The sequence below is a fragment of the Schistocerca piceifrons genome, chromosome 2 (genome assembly GCF_021461385.2).
Source record: "Schistocerca piceifrons isolate TAMUIC-IGC-003096 chromosome 2, iqSchPice1.1, whole genome shotgun sequence".
Taxonomy (NCBI): Eukaryota; Metazoa; Arthropoda; class Insecta; order Orthoptera; family Acrididae; genus Schistocerca; species Schistocerca piceifrons.
Window position 1 is genome coordinate 466031261 of NC_060139.1, and position 14278 is coordinate 466045538.

The 14278-nt window shown below is 40.1% G+C and overlaps 1 protein-coding gene across 2 annotated transcripts in view; it reads right to left on the minus strand.

Annotated features, from left to right (window-relative positions):
• The window catches only part of LOC124776709 (telomerase Cajal body protein 1), a 103012-nt gene extending 95425 nt beyond the window's left edge, over window positions 1-7587 (minus strand). Inside the window, exons 1-2 of one of the 2 annotated variants that reach the window (XM_047251821.1) lie at window positions 7134-7587; window positions 141-350 (exon numbers count right to left, since the gene is read on the minus strand). In XM_047251821.1, coding sequence (XP_047107777.1) covers window positions 141-350; window positions 7134-7429 — 506 coding nt within the window. In that variant the 5' untranslated portion in view covers window positions 7430-7587. Of the gene's footprint in view, window positions 1-140; window positions 351-7017 lie in introns of both variants that reach the window. The other variant, XM_047251822.1, reaches the window with a different exon arrangement.
• Between the last annotated feature and the right edge of the window lie 6691 nt (window positions 7588-14278).

Genomic DNA, 14278 nt, shown 5'->3' on the forward strand with positions numbered 1-14278 from the left:
GAGGGGAGGGGAGAGGAGAGGAGAGGAGAGGAGAGGAGAGGAGAGGAGGAGGAGGAGGGGGGATGGGAGGGAGGGGGGGAAGAGGAGAGAGGAGGGGGAGGGAGAAAAAGAATGAGAGAGAGCACTCAAACAAATCTTACCAGCATGAAAGAGGGTTTCCTGAAGACATTAAGGGATACCAACTGTAATCATACACTTGGCGCCCCACAGAAATTGCAAGGACTGACTTCAGTTCTGAGAGATTGCGGTCTTTATCCCACGTCTCTTGACAATGAAGTTCTGGTGGCAAGTCATATACGCGTAATACGTTGTCTACACTGTTTGTAACAACACAGGTTCCATCAGGGGCCCTGAAACGAAGAAAACATCACCTTCAAATAATTTCAGCTGCACTTTTTATGTTCACAGAAAATTATGTTTAAGATTTTCACTGAGCATTATCTTCACGTGAAACATAAACCCTAGAGTTAGTAGCCCCACAGGACATCAATATGGAAAATATCTCGGCAATCACCTCAACTAGTGCATGAGGCCTGTGGCAGTGTACCTTGTTAGCTGGCTGCCTGGGCAAATAAAAGGCCAGCTACAGCCTGTTGAAGCTACTTTTGTATTTACATGTGTCAGCTTCTAATACTGACACCAGTGTGACATTCACACTGGATTCTGCTATCTTTAGCACTGTGTTTGTTTTGCTCTCCGAACTTGGCCTGTATCTGCTGCCACTAGACTAGTGCTTGGACTTGGAATATGCTATGTTTTCTTTTCATGACCTGCCTGCTTTAGCCAGTGATGAACTAACCTATTACCAAGACCTGGATGCTAAATTTATTCCAGGTGTTTGTACCAAGTTTTGTACGGGCATAAAATATTGCTTGCTGTAAACACCCACAACAATGTTGTAATAATAAGTGTTTGTATCAATACACTCATGGCAAGGACAAAAGGACACGATAAAACCATGAGATTAAGAAAAAAGTTACAGTCATGACCTTTCAGTCCCACCAATACCACATCGTAAACTTTGGAATCATAGTTTCATAACAGGCAGCACCAATAATAACATATGGTTGGGAATGGGGATGACAGGAACTGCTGATATACAGATTTGAAATTTAAATGTTCATTTCACAGGAATACAAACAGTATATTGATCCAAAGGTTTGTATATTCAGGAGAGCAACATATCTCAAGCCAGCCATAAGTCAGCTGCATATGAGGCATGCATCAGCATTTTCCAGAAACGCTGTTCAGGATCCTACAAAATGTTTGAAATAATTTGGCTGAGTCACCAAATACAACAGGTGGGATGACACTGTGTGTTTCTCAAATGTATATTTTTACTTGGACAGCACAGCCAAACAATCGTTTGATAACAACAAAGAAAAACTCAATAGCTGGGTTAAATTTTAGGGCAAGCCGAAGAAAACATTCAGCAATAATCAACAGCAATTCTGCTTAGCAGAAGAACAACTGAAGAACAGTGCCCAACATTATGGCAAAATGACATAGTCATAAAACGTAAATCCAAATGTGACAGAAGCCAACAAAATCTCATGTTTAATGAATGGAGCTACAAAAGACATGTACCAAGCTCTTATAGTAAAGAATGTCACAACAGAAGAATTCATCAAGTGCTGCCAGTATATCGAGGAAATGCAACAAAAAAGAGTAGGGTAATAGAGGTAGGACTGACTCCCAAATGCAGGTCTCATGGCAATTGTGGAAGGCCGCCATGACCTCATCACCTCTCATACTCCAGGTTGTAAGAAAACGAACTATGGGATACAGCATTTTGTGGTAGTTAAAACTACCAGATCAAGTACACAAGAGACAGCAGCCCTATACAGCACATGGTAATAGAGAATGTTGAAGAAGAAGTGTATCAATCTTTGGCACCAATCTGAACCACTTCCAGCCGAACACACCATGAAGAATGGACTCGACCAACTTGGATTTAAGCGCCGCCATCAAATGACAACCCAAAACCTGACCGGTGCAGATCCAACCATCTCCTCTGCAGAGTAACAAGACATCTGGAAGGTGGAAGTCAACACACAGGTCTGTTCTCACTGTGGATGCCCTGGACACACTGTATGCTACTCCAGAGAAAGAAGACGAGTGTTAGATGACTGTTATGTCACAAGGTGTCAACCATCACAACAGTCCTACAGACAGAGCAGGTGAGGAAGCTACTACTGAATTACCAATAGAATCTTGCCTGCTGAGGAACATCGGCAAGCATTAACTGTTCCACCCCAATTTCAGGCGATTTCAAATCCAGAAAGAGAAAACAAAGACCAAGTGGACCATAGTAAAATAGAATACCAACACTGGGAATCATCCACGTATTAGCCATTGCTCATATAGGCTGTTGCCGGTGGTGTGACAGATAATCTAGGAGGCAGGGGAGAAGATACTGCAAGATGACATCGCTGAGCCTATCTACCCATTGCCATGCATTGATAATACCCTAGGCTGTTTAACAAGAGCAAAATATTTCTCAACCATATGCATGCAGACAGATTACAGGCAAATTGACACTGACAAGACCAACTGGGGAAACACTGCTTTCACAGCTGCTGAAAGCCTCTACGAGTTGAAAGTTTTACCAGTTGGACTGTATAAAACTCCACACACCTTTAAAAATATGATGGACCGCCTGCTCCAACACTGTAAATCGACGAACTGTCTTTGCTAACAGTGTGACACTCATTTTTTATAAGTCATCTGGAGATCATCTATGCCTCCAGACAAATCTGCTGAAGTGTATTCAGTCAGCAGGTCGAAAAAGTGACTGCTGCCCAAGAAATAAAAATCTTGGGGCATGGCAATGGAGTACACATCAATCATGAGAAAATATGAGTAGTCAAATATTTTTCAGCTCTTCAGAACATCTGTGATGGGAGAAGTTTTCTCAAAATGTCCTCATACTACCAGCGATTCATAAAGGACTTCTGTACCAATACTCATTCCTTGCAAGAACTGCTGCAGATAAGTCAAATTTTCCTGGAACAAGGTGCAGGAAAGGTCTCCCTTGTTCTTAAGGAGGCACTAACATACAAATCATTCACCACTGTGATGAACCACCGATCTCTCTGCTGGCTAGTCTGAATGATCCACAGGGTCAACTGGTAAGATAGGCACTGAGACTTCAGGACTATGAAGTGACAGTGATACACAAAAGTGGATGCAATTGCAAAGACACCAACCGCCTTTCATGGAATCCTTTGACAAAACACAGCAGCGTAGATGAAATATCAGTTATCACTGCATTAAATGATACTATTGCCGAACACAGGAAAGATCCAGCAATGCAGAAAACCATAGAAGTCTTGGAGGACGTGGAAATGATCAAATGAAAATTCCAATTAATAATCGGAACACTGTCTAAGAGGAACTATGATCCATGGAGCAGTACTGGTTGCTGGGCATCCCAGCTATTCTACGAACAATGATCCTGAAGTATTTGCACAAACTCCAACATCTGGTCACCAGGAATTTGTAAAGACTGTAGACAGAATCAAATACACATATCATTGGCCAGGTCTCTACCAATCCATTAAGACACTATGTGGGCCACTGTAAGGAAAGCCAATAACAGAAGCATATGCTGTGATTAACTCTGGGGCATCTGGTCCTGCAAGACCACCATTCCACTGAATTTGACTTGACCTCTTGGGGAGGCTCGCAAAGTCATAAACAGGACTTGATGGATAATAGTTTGTACTGACTATCTCACATGCCATGCTGTCACCAAAGTTGTGCTGACTGCTTAAGCTCCGAAAATTGCAATGTACCTTGTAGAAGACATCATTCTGGAGAATGGAGCTTCCAGTGTCAAGATACAGTTGAGAATAGTATCAGAGATAATTTCATATTGCGACATCACTCACAAGATGACAACTGCCAACCACTCACAGACGAATGGCCCCACAAAACACTTTAATAAGACCTTGAAGATATGCTCTCAATGTATGTTGATGTTGATCAGAGAAATTGGGACACAATACTACCTATCGTGACATTTGTGTGGAACACAGCAAAGCAAGATGTTACAGCCTTTACATTGCTATCTCTGTTCCATGGTTGTGAGGCCAAAACAACAATGGACAAAACTTTTTCCATTTCAACTGGATGACACTCAAGATGGCTATACATGAAACACTTAATAACCATGACTGAATAAGCAAAATAGTTGGCTCACATACGGACCCTGATTGCCCAGGAGAAGACCGAAAGTGCTATAATATCAATATTTTGGGCATATTGTATTCTCTATTGCTTGCCATTCATCACAGACAAAGTCCAGGACTACAATCCTTGATCAAGAAAACAAAAGGGCAGAGACATCATTCATGTCCTCCATATGAAGTTCGACTACAGTCTCAAGGTGCAGATCAAGGATGGAGGCTTCTTGTTCAAGGGAACTGTAGATAAGCACAATGATTGTTACACTTTGTTGGGAGGCACTACTTTCGATGCTCCTGATGAAAAAGAGGATGTGACAATATGGCTAGAATGAGATGTCTACCAGTACTGTCACAGAGGACCACTGACAAGATCTAGATCCAGAATGCTGTAGTTGGTTCAAATAAGAACTTCTGAAACAGCGGATAGCTGTTTCTCCAGGAGGAAAAGCAATCCTGCGAGCTGTCGTGCATGTGAGTTGGCACAGTTGTTAGCGTTGCTGAATCATGTGCTGTGGGTTGCCAGTTCAAACCCGACTACCAGTATTTATTTGTTATTTAGGCCTAGTATTTATCATTTCTGCAAGGTTCCCAAAATATCTTTTTTGTAATGCTTGTATATTATAGAATATTTGATGTCTGTATAAATAGCAGCACTCTCCACGCAGGAGTTCAGTTCTGTCCTGGTTTCATTTTGGTGCTTGTAATAAATGTGTTTTCAGTGCTAAGTGTTGTGTTTCACTGATGACCCTGCTTTCATATGTGGGCTTCAGTTCAGTATGATTTAACAATATATTGCCCTACAGTCCAGTGCTATATGTGCCTGTAGTTGATGGCTTCCACAGTCATACATAAACTGTTGATCATGGGTGATAACACTGACAACTGCATACTAGTACCAAGCAGCATATCTTTGAATGGCAGTCCATGGAAAGCAAAGTAGCTAGACTACTCAGATGGTGCTGCATTCCTTGCATCTGCCTCCAATTAAGCAACATGCAACTTCATGTCTGACCTAACCAGTCTTGTTACAAATGATAAAATCTTCTGAGTTGTTATGCCAAGGCCTATTCCTCTTACTTAGTGTGTTACTGATACTGAGACGAAAGTCCATGTGACAACTTCCACCAAGGAGATCATCATCAAATAAAGGTCATTTTGGGATGAACTGTACTCTGCATAAATGATGCAATTTTTTGCTAAATTTCTCAGTTTGTCTAAGTGACTTACAAGTAACACAGACAGAGGAATGAAATATGCGATGGGTAAGTTAGGTACTATAAAAATATTTCTCTGTGTTTTTTGAGTGTAGGTTACAATGTCTTAATTATGCTATATAGTGATTATGTCTCTAACACATTTACATCACATACTACAGATTTATTGGTTTAATATGGTCAAAATCTTCAAACTGATACACAAAACCCAATGTCTATAAGAGCCATCGGGCATAAATCCCATTTGTCTTTAACAGGGAGTAATTAGAATCAACAAAAATAAATTCTCCTTAGTACATGTTTTCACAAGAACCAATGTGAAAAGAAAATGTTGATTTGTTACTCATCATTAAAACATAATGTTTTTTAAAGAAGAATTTTATTTGCTCACATGAAAGAATGATCTCTAATGAAAGATTTGTTTAAATTATGTTTGTTCGCAGGTACAGCAAAACATAATGAATACTATCTCTTTAATGAAATTTTTACTGAAACTTCTCATATTCTTTCTAAGACATTTAAGACAAGTTTTGTTTCGTTACCCATATTTTATCATGCTTCTAATATCATTTCCTGCCAAGTTGTCTTGTTCCACTTGATATTTTCTTTTTACTTTACCTTTCTACCACAAGCAACATCTTTTGCTGCTTGCCAATGTAGTTTTCTCACATATGATGGCCTTGTCATCTGCGTACAGTTAGGCTAAAACCACACATTATCAACACACTAAAAGAAATGTACACATCAACATTAGAATCACTGATCTAATTTATGAGTTTTTGCAGGTAGAACTGCTTGGATCATGGCCTCATGCCCATGAAACAAAATTGCTATAGACACAAATGACTGCCTGCTGCAGTGTATTACTGAAGGTGATCAATCAGCCTCGAGTGCCAAAACAAAGCTTCCCATACGAAAAAAAGTTTGTAGCCTATTATCACTTTTGACAAGTAGTGTCAGTCAACAATGGTCCTTGATAGGAAAAATACTCAAAACTCAGGATTGCTCTCTGACCAGTGTACAGACTAATGTTGGGAATTATAATGAGAGCCAGGAAAACAAGCAAATGGCCCCTGGAACAGACTGGAGAGACAGACATAATTCCGAAAGTAACAAAGAACTGGATGTGGGCAAATCAGGGAATGGCGTGTGAATGGTAGATGAATGTAACATGTTCTTTCCCACATACCAAGGAATAGAAAAGGATGAGAAAACAACCTAGTGAAAGATGGATGTATTAGAAAACACACAGGAACAACATAATACATTTATCTGAAGAGAGTAATGCATGAGGAAGTCCTTATCCAGCAGTGGATACACGATGCTGCTGGTGATACGTTTGTGTACAATTGAATGCCATTTTGTAAAATAATCCAAAGACGACCAACCACACCTACTACTACTACTACTACTACTACTACTACTACTACTATAATATTCATTATATTATAATATTAATAATTACTAAGTAACCTCTTAGTATGTAATCGCAAGTAAAATATTAAAACTGAAAAAAAAGAAACAGCTCTTCTGATAACATAAGCACCAATTTTTTGACAGAACAAAAGAGTTCATGCCACTGAAATAAGCACATACGTTAGGTAGAAACACACCTCTGACATTAAAAACCACTACAAAAATAGAGATTTAACAGTATTGCTGTATCACGATTTCCAGGGCGAATTGTACACTTCAGTCCAGTTTAAGCAAATCAGAACATAGTAGCTACCATTTACATCCTTTTGTGTAGCACTCCTCGCGCGATCTGAAATCGTTCCATGCTCCAGTAATGCACACAACCTCCTCAATAGAATAAGATATGCTTGACACACTGTCTGTTACTGGAGTTTCTTCAGGCTTGTGTGTCTCGTCCTTTGTCATATCACTAGGAGTGTCAACATTAGAAACATCCCCTCTCTTATCCTCGCTATCGGCAGTACCGCTAAGCAGATCTGTACCCCTGTCCCCGCCTATTTGCGTATCCTGACAGATATCATTGTGACAGTCATCTCGGTTCTCAGCCATTCTTATTTGTTAACGACTATGCACCAGCTGCCTAAAACAATTGTTTTTCACCATAAGAATGTCTGCACAATCAGACTGAAACCACATACACACAACATTATCACACACGAAACACACACAACAATACTCTGAGACCATTTGTAAACAATCCGCTTAAATCAAAGATTACTGACTGAAACAGTCTCGTCCATTCACATGCTTTTCACGGGTAGTCTGGCTCTTTGGTTACCAACCGAGCAATATGATTGCAATAGTTATTTTCCCAATTTTTTTGGGACAAAAGCCGGAAATGTTATTAGGACACATACAAGTCCAGTGTATTAAATAAATAAAGTACGGCCATAACTCTGCATAATCAGAACAAATAATAGTACAATAAATTTGCACGGTGGCCCATTCGGGAAGACAGGAGGCCTCCCTTCCTGACATGGGACTAAACAGTCGAGAATTACAGGGAGCTGAAGCTCTCCTGAACATGAGTATGGATTTCTAACAAACGACGAGTTCTGCAGTAAAATGCGCACTGGAGCGGAAGGAAGAATTAAAAGAGAAGAGATAAGCAGTCACCATTCTGCAACACCAGCAACAAGTAACAAAGGAGGTAAAGAATTCGACAATGCTCAACACAAATATGTCTGAAAATTTTAATTTAAATGACGGATCAAATTCTCTTACCCACAGGGGGCTTTGAGGACGTCACTGGGTGGTAAATCATTTAGTGCACAACTAACATAAGAAAATGGTAACACACCAAGGGAAAATCCTTTGCAAATAAATGTACAGCTAATATATGATCAAAACTAAGGTAGCAGATATCATAGTGATGCAATAGATCCATTTTATATATTTGTTGAAGGCCTTCACGGTAATATAGGTAAATACCATCCCATGGGTTGGGGGAAGATACCATTACCTCAGATTCTAAGTACAAGCATAAAATCAGAAATCTCAAGGTTTTGAGGAGAAACAGAAGTCGTATTGATTTATCAACAAGGGATGCTGCAAACAAGTTTGTGGAGGACAACCCATTACATCATAAACAGATGGTAGCATACATATGAAACCACAGAACACATAGGCAAGGAGTTATCAGAAATGTAGATCCTGAATTAACAGAGTTAGAACTGAAGACACTACTCAGTTTACAATTTTAGTCACTCACATATCCAGAATGATGAAGAAAATAAGTAATTTAGAAATGACGAACTACATAAACCAGCAAATGTGCATGGTCACAGTTTCTACCAGAACATGTGACAATACATGGCATGAAAGGTAATGTTAGACCATACATACCTCTAGTGAGGCAGTATTTTAAATGCCTTCGATATGACCATCTTAGTAGACAATGTCAGTTAGAGACTTGATGCAATCAGAGTGGAGGGAGCCATGAGATAGCTCAGTGCACAAGTGAAGTAATGTGCTGCATCCACTGTATAGGGATCCATAAATGCGGAGATACGTCTTGCCAGTATATCTCAAACAACAAGGGATTAAGAAAGTGTCAGCTTCATCAATTTATCCTTTAAGGAAACTGAAGAATATGTAAACCAAAGACCTTATATTGCTGTGACAGGGAATCTTGATAGGAGTAAATCGGAATGGGAGAAAGAATTCCGCCCCCCCCCCCCCCCATAAAAAGTATTCAGCACATATACATGACAGCTGTTCACCACACAAGGCCAAAACAAATAAGGCCTATACCAGCTATAAGTCCCATGTTTGCAAATATAGATTTACCAATATCTCCTGTTAAAGAGAATCCATTTGCACCACAGCCACATACTCCTAAACTGCAACTGGCAATTATTTCAGGAGGAGAGGATAAAAATATGGTGATACTCGAATAATTGGTGTCTGGAATAACAAATTTAATAACACAGTTTACTTTATTAAACAAAGATGGTTTGGATGAAGCTAATATGTACACTATGGTTGCTTTGATAGTATCAAAACAATAAATATGGTTGGTTGATTGATTTGGAAGAAGGGACCAAACAGTGATGTCATCAGTCCCATTGGATTAGGAAAGGATGGGGAAGGAAGTGGGCCATGCCCTTCCAGAGGAACAATCCTGGCATTTGCCTGAAGTGATTTAGGGAAATCATGGATAACTGAAATCAGGATGGCCAGACATGGGTTTGAATTGTCGTCCTCCCGAATGCGAGTCCAGTGTGCTAACTACTGTGCCACCTTGCTCAGTAAAACAATAAACATGGTTACATAAATAGGCCATATTTACACTTTATTCATGTGATCAGAATAACTGATATTAAAGTTCTCCAACACAATGCCAGATCCTTATATTCTAATAGATAGTCATTCGTTCACGAGCTTTATGCTAATGACTACTCTATCACTGTTATAAGTGAAACTTGGATTAAACCGAACATGTCTATTAGATATCAAGGATATCAAGTAATAAGATCAGAACTAGAGGATGGGAAAGATGGAGTAGCCATATTGATTAGTACAAACCTCAACTGTAAACCAGTTACCATGCTACTACCTAAATTTCGTTTTCAAGCAATCGCAATAGAAGTAAGTACAAATAAATGACGATTCTCCATTGCATCTGTATATTGTCCCCCAAAATAAAGGAATTTCAAACAACACATGCATATACTGTTGCAACACATACCAAAGGCCTTCCTAATCTGTGGTCACTTCAAAGCCCACCACACAGCATGTGGACGTCATGTGATTGATAAGGCAGAGAAGTACATAATGTCTTGCATTGATGGTTATAGCATGAACACATACAATGATGGATCTGTAACATTAAACCAAGGAACATGGATAAGACCAGCTACAGTGGATATAACATTAGGTCCTCCCTGTTTGAACCAAATCACAGCATGGTCAGTTCTGCAGGATACCATGGGATCCGATCATTTCCCTAAAACTATGAATATACAGTGCAAGAAAAGTAAGCAAGCACATATTGCTAACAAACTGACTTGGAACATGAACAAAGGAGATTGGTATAAAAATCGCGAAACTCTTCAACCAGAGGTAAAATCAATAGAAAAAAAACCTCCACAGAGGCCCTGTATGCAACTGTAGAATGTAATATATCATGCAGCAAAAGAATCCATCCCGAAACGACCTTTATCAACAGAAGTAAGATGACTGTGTGATCCATGGTGGAATGAACACTGCAATAAAGGGCCGCATTATGTGAACATGTTAAACAATCTAACATGAACAGATTTTCACTGTATAAGCAAACAGCAGCTAGAACCAAGAAAATACGAAAAACCATCAAGAAGAGTAGTTGAATAAAATATTGCAATAGTTTGACCAAGAATACCAAATCATCAGAGATATGGCACAAGTTCAACAGATTTATGAATATCACTTATGCAGTCAATAATACACAATCATATGAGTGGATAGAGTAATTCTGTGATCTTATTGTCACCCCAAGTATTTGCAATAAGCTACTTGGGAGACAAAATGAAACTCTAGCATCTCAACATATGCTGACTATATAGTTCAGTGTTAATGAGTAGAAAACAGACACCAAAGAGAGCCCTAATACAGCCCAAGGTATGGATCGCATCACATATTCCATGATACAAAACATGCCTAACAATGCTTTAGAATTACTTCTTCAAATCTATAATGGAATTTTGATGCCTGAAGAACTGATCAGAAAATGGAAGATTTAGATCACAGTCTCCATACATAAGAAAGGGAAAGATCCATTATTATCCATTTCTTACAGACCAATTGCATTGTCGTAATTTACTGCTAAAACATTGGAAAAACCAATAAAAAGACAATTGGAATGATGGGTAGACTCTTCATCCTTACTAGTTGGATTGCAATTCGGGTTCCGTAAAGGTAGACGCTGCATGGACATTTCCGTATTAGTTTCCTCTGTGTTAGCTGGCTTTAGTGAGAGCAAATATACAGCAGCCTGTTTTCGGATATTGCAAAAGCATGTGATGATGTTCAGACAAATGTACTATTAGATAAGTTGATGGAAAATGGCATACCACAAGGATCAGTACTCAGCCCACTACAATATACAATATGTACCTATGATGTGGAAAGGGTAGTAACTCATCCAGTTAGAACAATACAATTTGCAGATGACCTATGTGTATTTGCTCCCCACATATTATTACAGGACGTGATGAACACTCTTATGTCATCGATTAAGAACCTGACTTGGTGGCTTTGGGGAAATGACCTGATGATGACACAGGAGAAATCTTCATTAGTCATATTCACTGGGAAAAGTAATATACCAAGAAATTACTTAATATATGTAGATCTTATTCGGTTCTTAGGAATAACACTGAATGGCAAGCTTACTTTTGATGGCACATATTAATACCTTAATCGAAACGTTGAGCAAATGTTTAATAATATTCGATCACTTATTACAACGTAATGGGGACCAAATCCTTCAGTGCTGTTGCTCTTATATAGCTCCTTCATCACACAGAAATTGGGTTATGGCTGTTATAGGAGTTGGATAGATTGCAGCACCACTGTATATGCACTTGCTTAGGAGTAATGAAATCCACCCCAACAAATGCACTCCTGGTAGAAGTGCAAGAGAAGCTCGTCTATATAACGAGGAAGATGCTCATGGAACGATACATAGTAGAGAAATTACCATGCTCATAGCATCAAATTCATCAGATTTTACGACTGTACCATCTGTTTCCAGGAAATTGGGAAGGAAAGCCTTTGATTTCATTCTGGCATATAATGATTTGGCAGATGAGCGCAAAGATATTCCCACAAGTACACTGTAGCCTATTTACCAATATGACAATTTCATAATCAGCACCTCGTTCCAAATGATAGAAGGAAAGTCTGGTTTCTTGGGTAGAGTTGCAGCACTGTAAAGACAAATAGAGGAAACAAGACAATGGGTAATCCACATGTACGTAGATAGATAGCGGGAGAGGACAACACAGGATGTGCTGCATTTAGTCCACAACTGCAGATGGCCCAAAGATATAAATTACCAGCAAATACTTCGACCTATCTGGTTGAAACAACAGTTATATTAAAGGCGATATAGTGATGTCCGAATGAGAAATACTCATCCTATGTAACATTATCAGACTCGAAAAGTGTCCTTTAGGCGACATCAAATATAAAGATCTCAAAAACCACCAATGAGTACCTATTCCAACTATATTACTGGTATTATGAATGTCTCGGAAGGCAGAAAAAATTTCCTGTGAAATCCCAGACAATGAAAAACCAGATCAGTTGGCAGAGCAGGCCACGAACAATGAGACACTACTAGACATAAAGCTTTCCTATACGGAATAGAGACAACTTATTTGAAAAAGGACATTCCAATCCTGGCAGAAAGAATGGACAAAGAGCTCACGACCCAAAGGAGGCGACTAAGTGAAAATACAACCGCAAATTCCGAAAAGACACTGGTTTGAGTACGTTTGTGGACACTGACAAGCAAACAGCCACATTAAGTAGAATAAGTCTCAATCATGGGATATTTCCAGAGCATTTATAATGACTGCATGTAAACCAAACATCAGCCTGTGATTGTGATGATACTATACAAGAAGGCGTGAACCATACATTATTTCAGTGCCGAAAATATAGTGAAGTGAGGAACAAGTTTTTAGCATTTGTTATCAAGAATAAAATCCAACAACCAATGTCAGTCAGGTCCTTGATATCTGAATCAAACATTAAAACTTACAAGAAGATAATCGAATTTATATGCATTGGTCAGATAAAGATATAAAGTTTAGTAGTAAACTATCAGGAACGGAAAAGTTAAGCTACACTAGAAGAAATGGATACTGAGAGAACAAAGATAGTATTATTACGCATCAGTAACTGAATGGTGTCTAATAGAAATCAAAAAATCAAACAACAATCAACAGACGCTTTCCATCTGCGACTTAGCAACGTATGTAGGATTTGGTACTTACATCGCTCTGTATTTTCTTGCTTTGTGAAGTAAGGTTTCAACTTCTAAAGCCAACTGTGGTGCACAGCGGCTTTATTGAAGATTTGTACAACTGTATCTTACGGGATGTTCTGGTTCGGAGAGCGGCAGCTGTGTCGTTTGTGAAGTCTTTTGCTGCGGCAGCGGCGGCGGCGGCGGCGGCGTCTGATTACGCGTAGCGCTGTGTATCTCGTGTCGCCGTCTCGCCCAGTTGACTGGAGACGCGCAGCGCGAGGTGGCCCGTTTAATTATTGCGAGCAAAGTCGTGCATCGGATGGTGATACCTTGGATGTGGCGTCCCAGTGTTTCTCTTCTCTAAGCGGCCGCGTGTGTTGTGCGTCGACCAGCGGAGCGGCGCGGCGGGGCAAGGCCAGAGTTCCGAACTCGAACCACGGATTCCCGCTTGCCAGTCTTCGGTTGTCAGGTCTTCATCCCAGCTCACAGGTGACTGCTGAGGTGAGGCCGTCTCCTTCCCGTCCTCACGAGTCACCCGGGTACGTAAAAATCAGACTTCAAATACCTTTTAACTTCTGTCTTCTGGCGCCGCGGCTGCTGCTCGCTATTCCATTACAGCGGCGGACTTGGTGCGTCTGTGCATGATGCAGTCTCTTCTTGCATGACGGTCTTCAGCAGCGAAACTGACTGAAAACTACTGCTACTCTTCTTTTCTTTCTTCGTCTCTCCGTCTCCATCCCCGTCTCCATCTTCGTCTTCGTCCCCGTCTTCATCCGTCGGGCCCACCGCGTCTCGCGTATTTATTCACTTCAGTTCTCTGGAGGTGAACGACTTCACGGCCATTGCCTCTTCTGTCACGTTGAAAAGCTTCTCGAAGAATCTTCTTAACGTCGGTCATTGGCTCTTGGAATGTAGGCGAGGGCCTTTGCTCACATGCGACA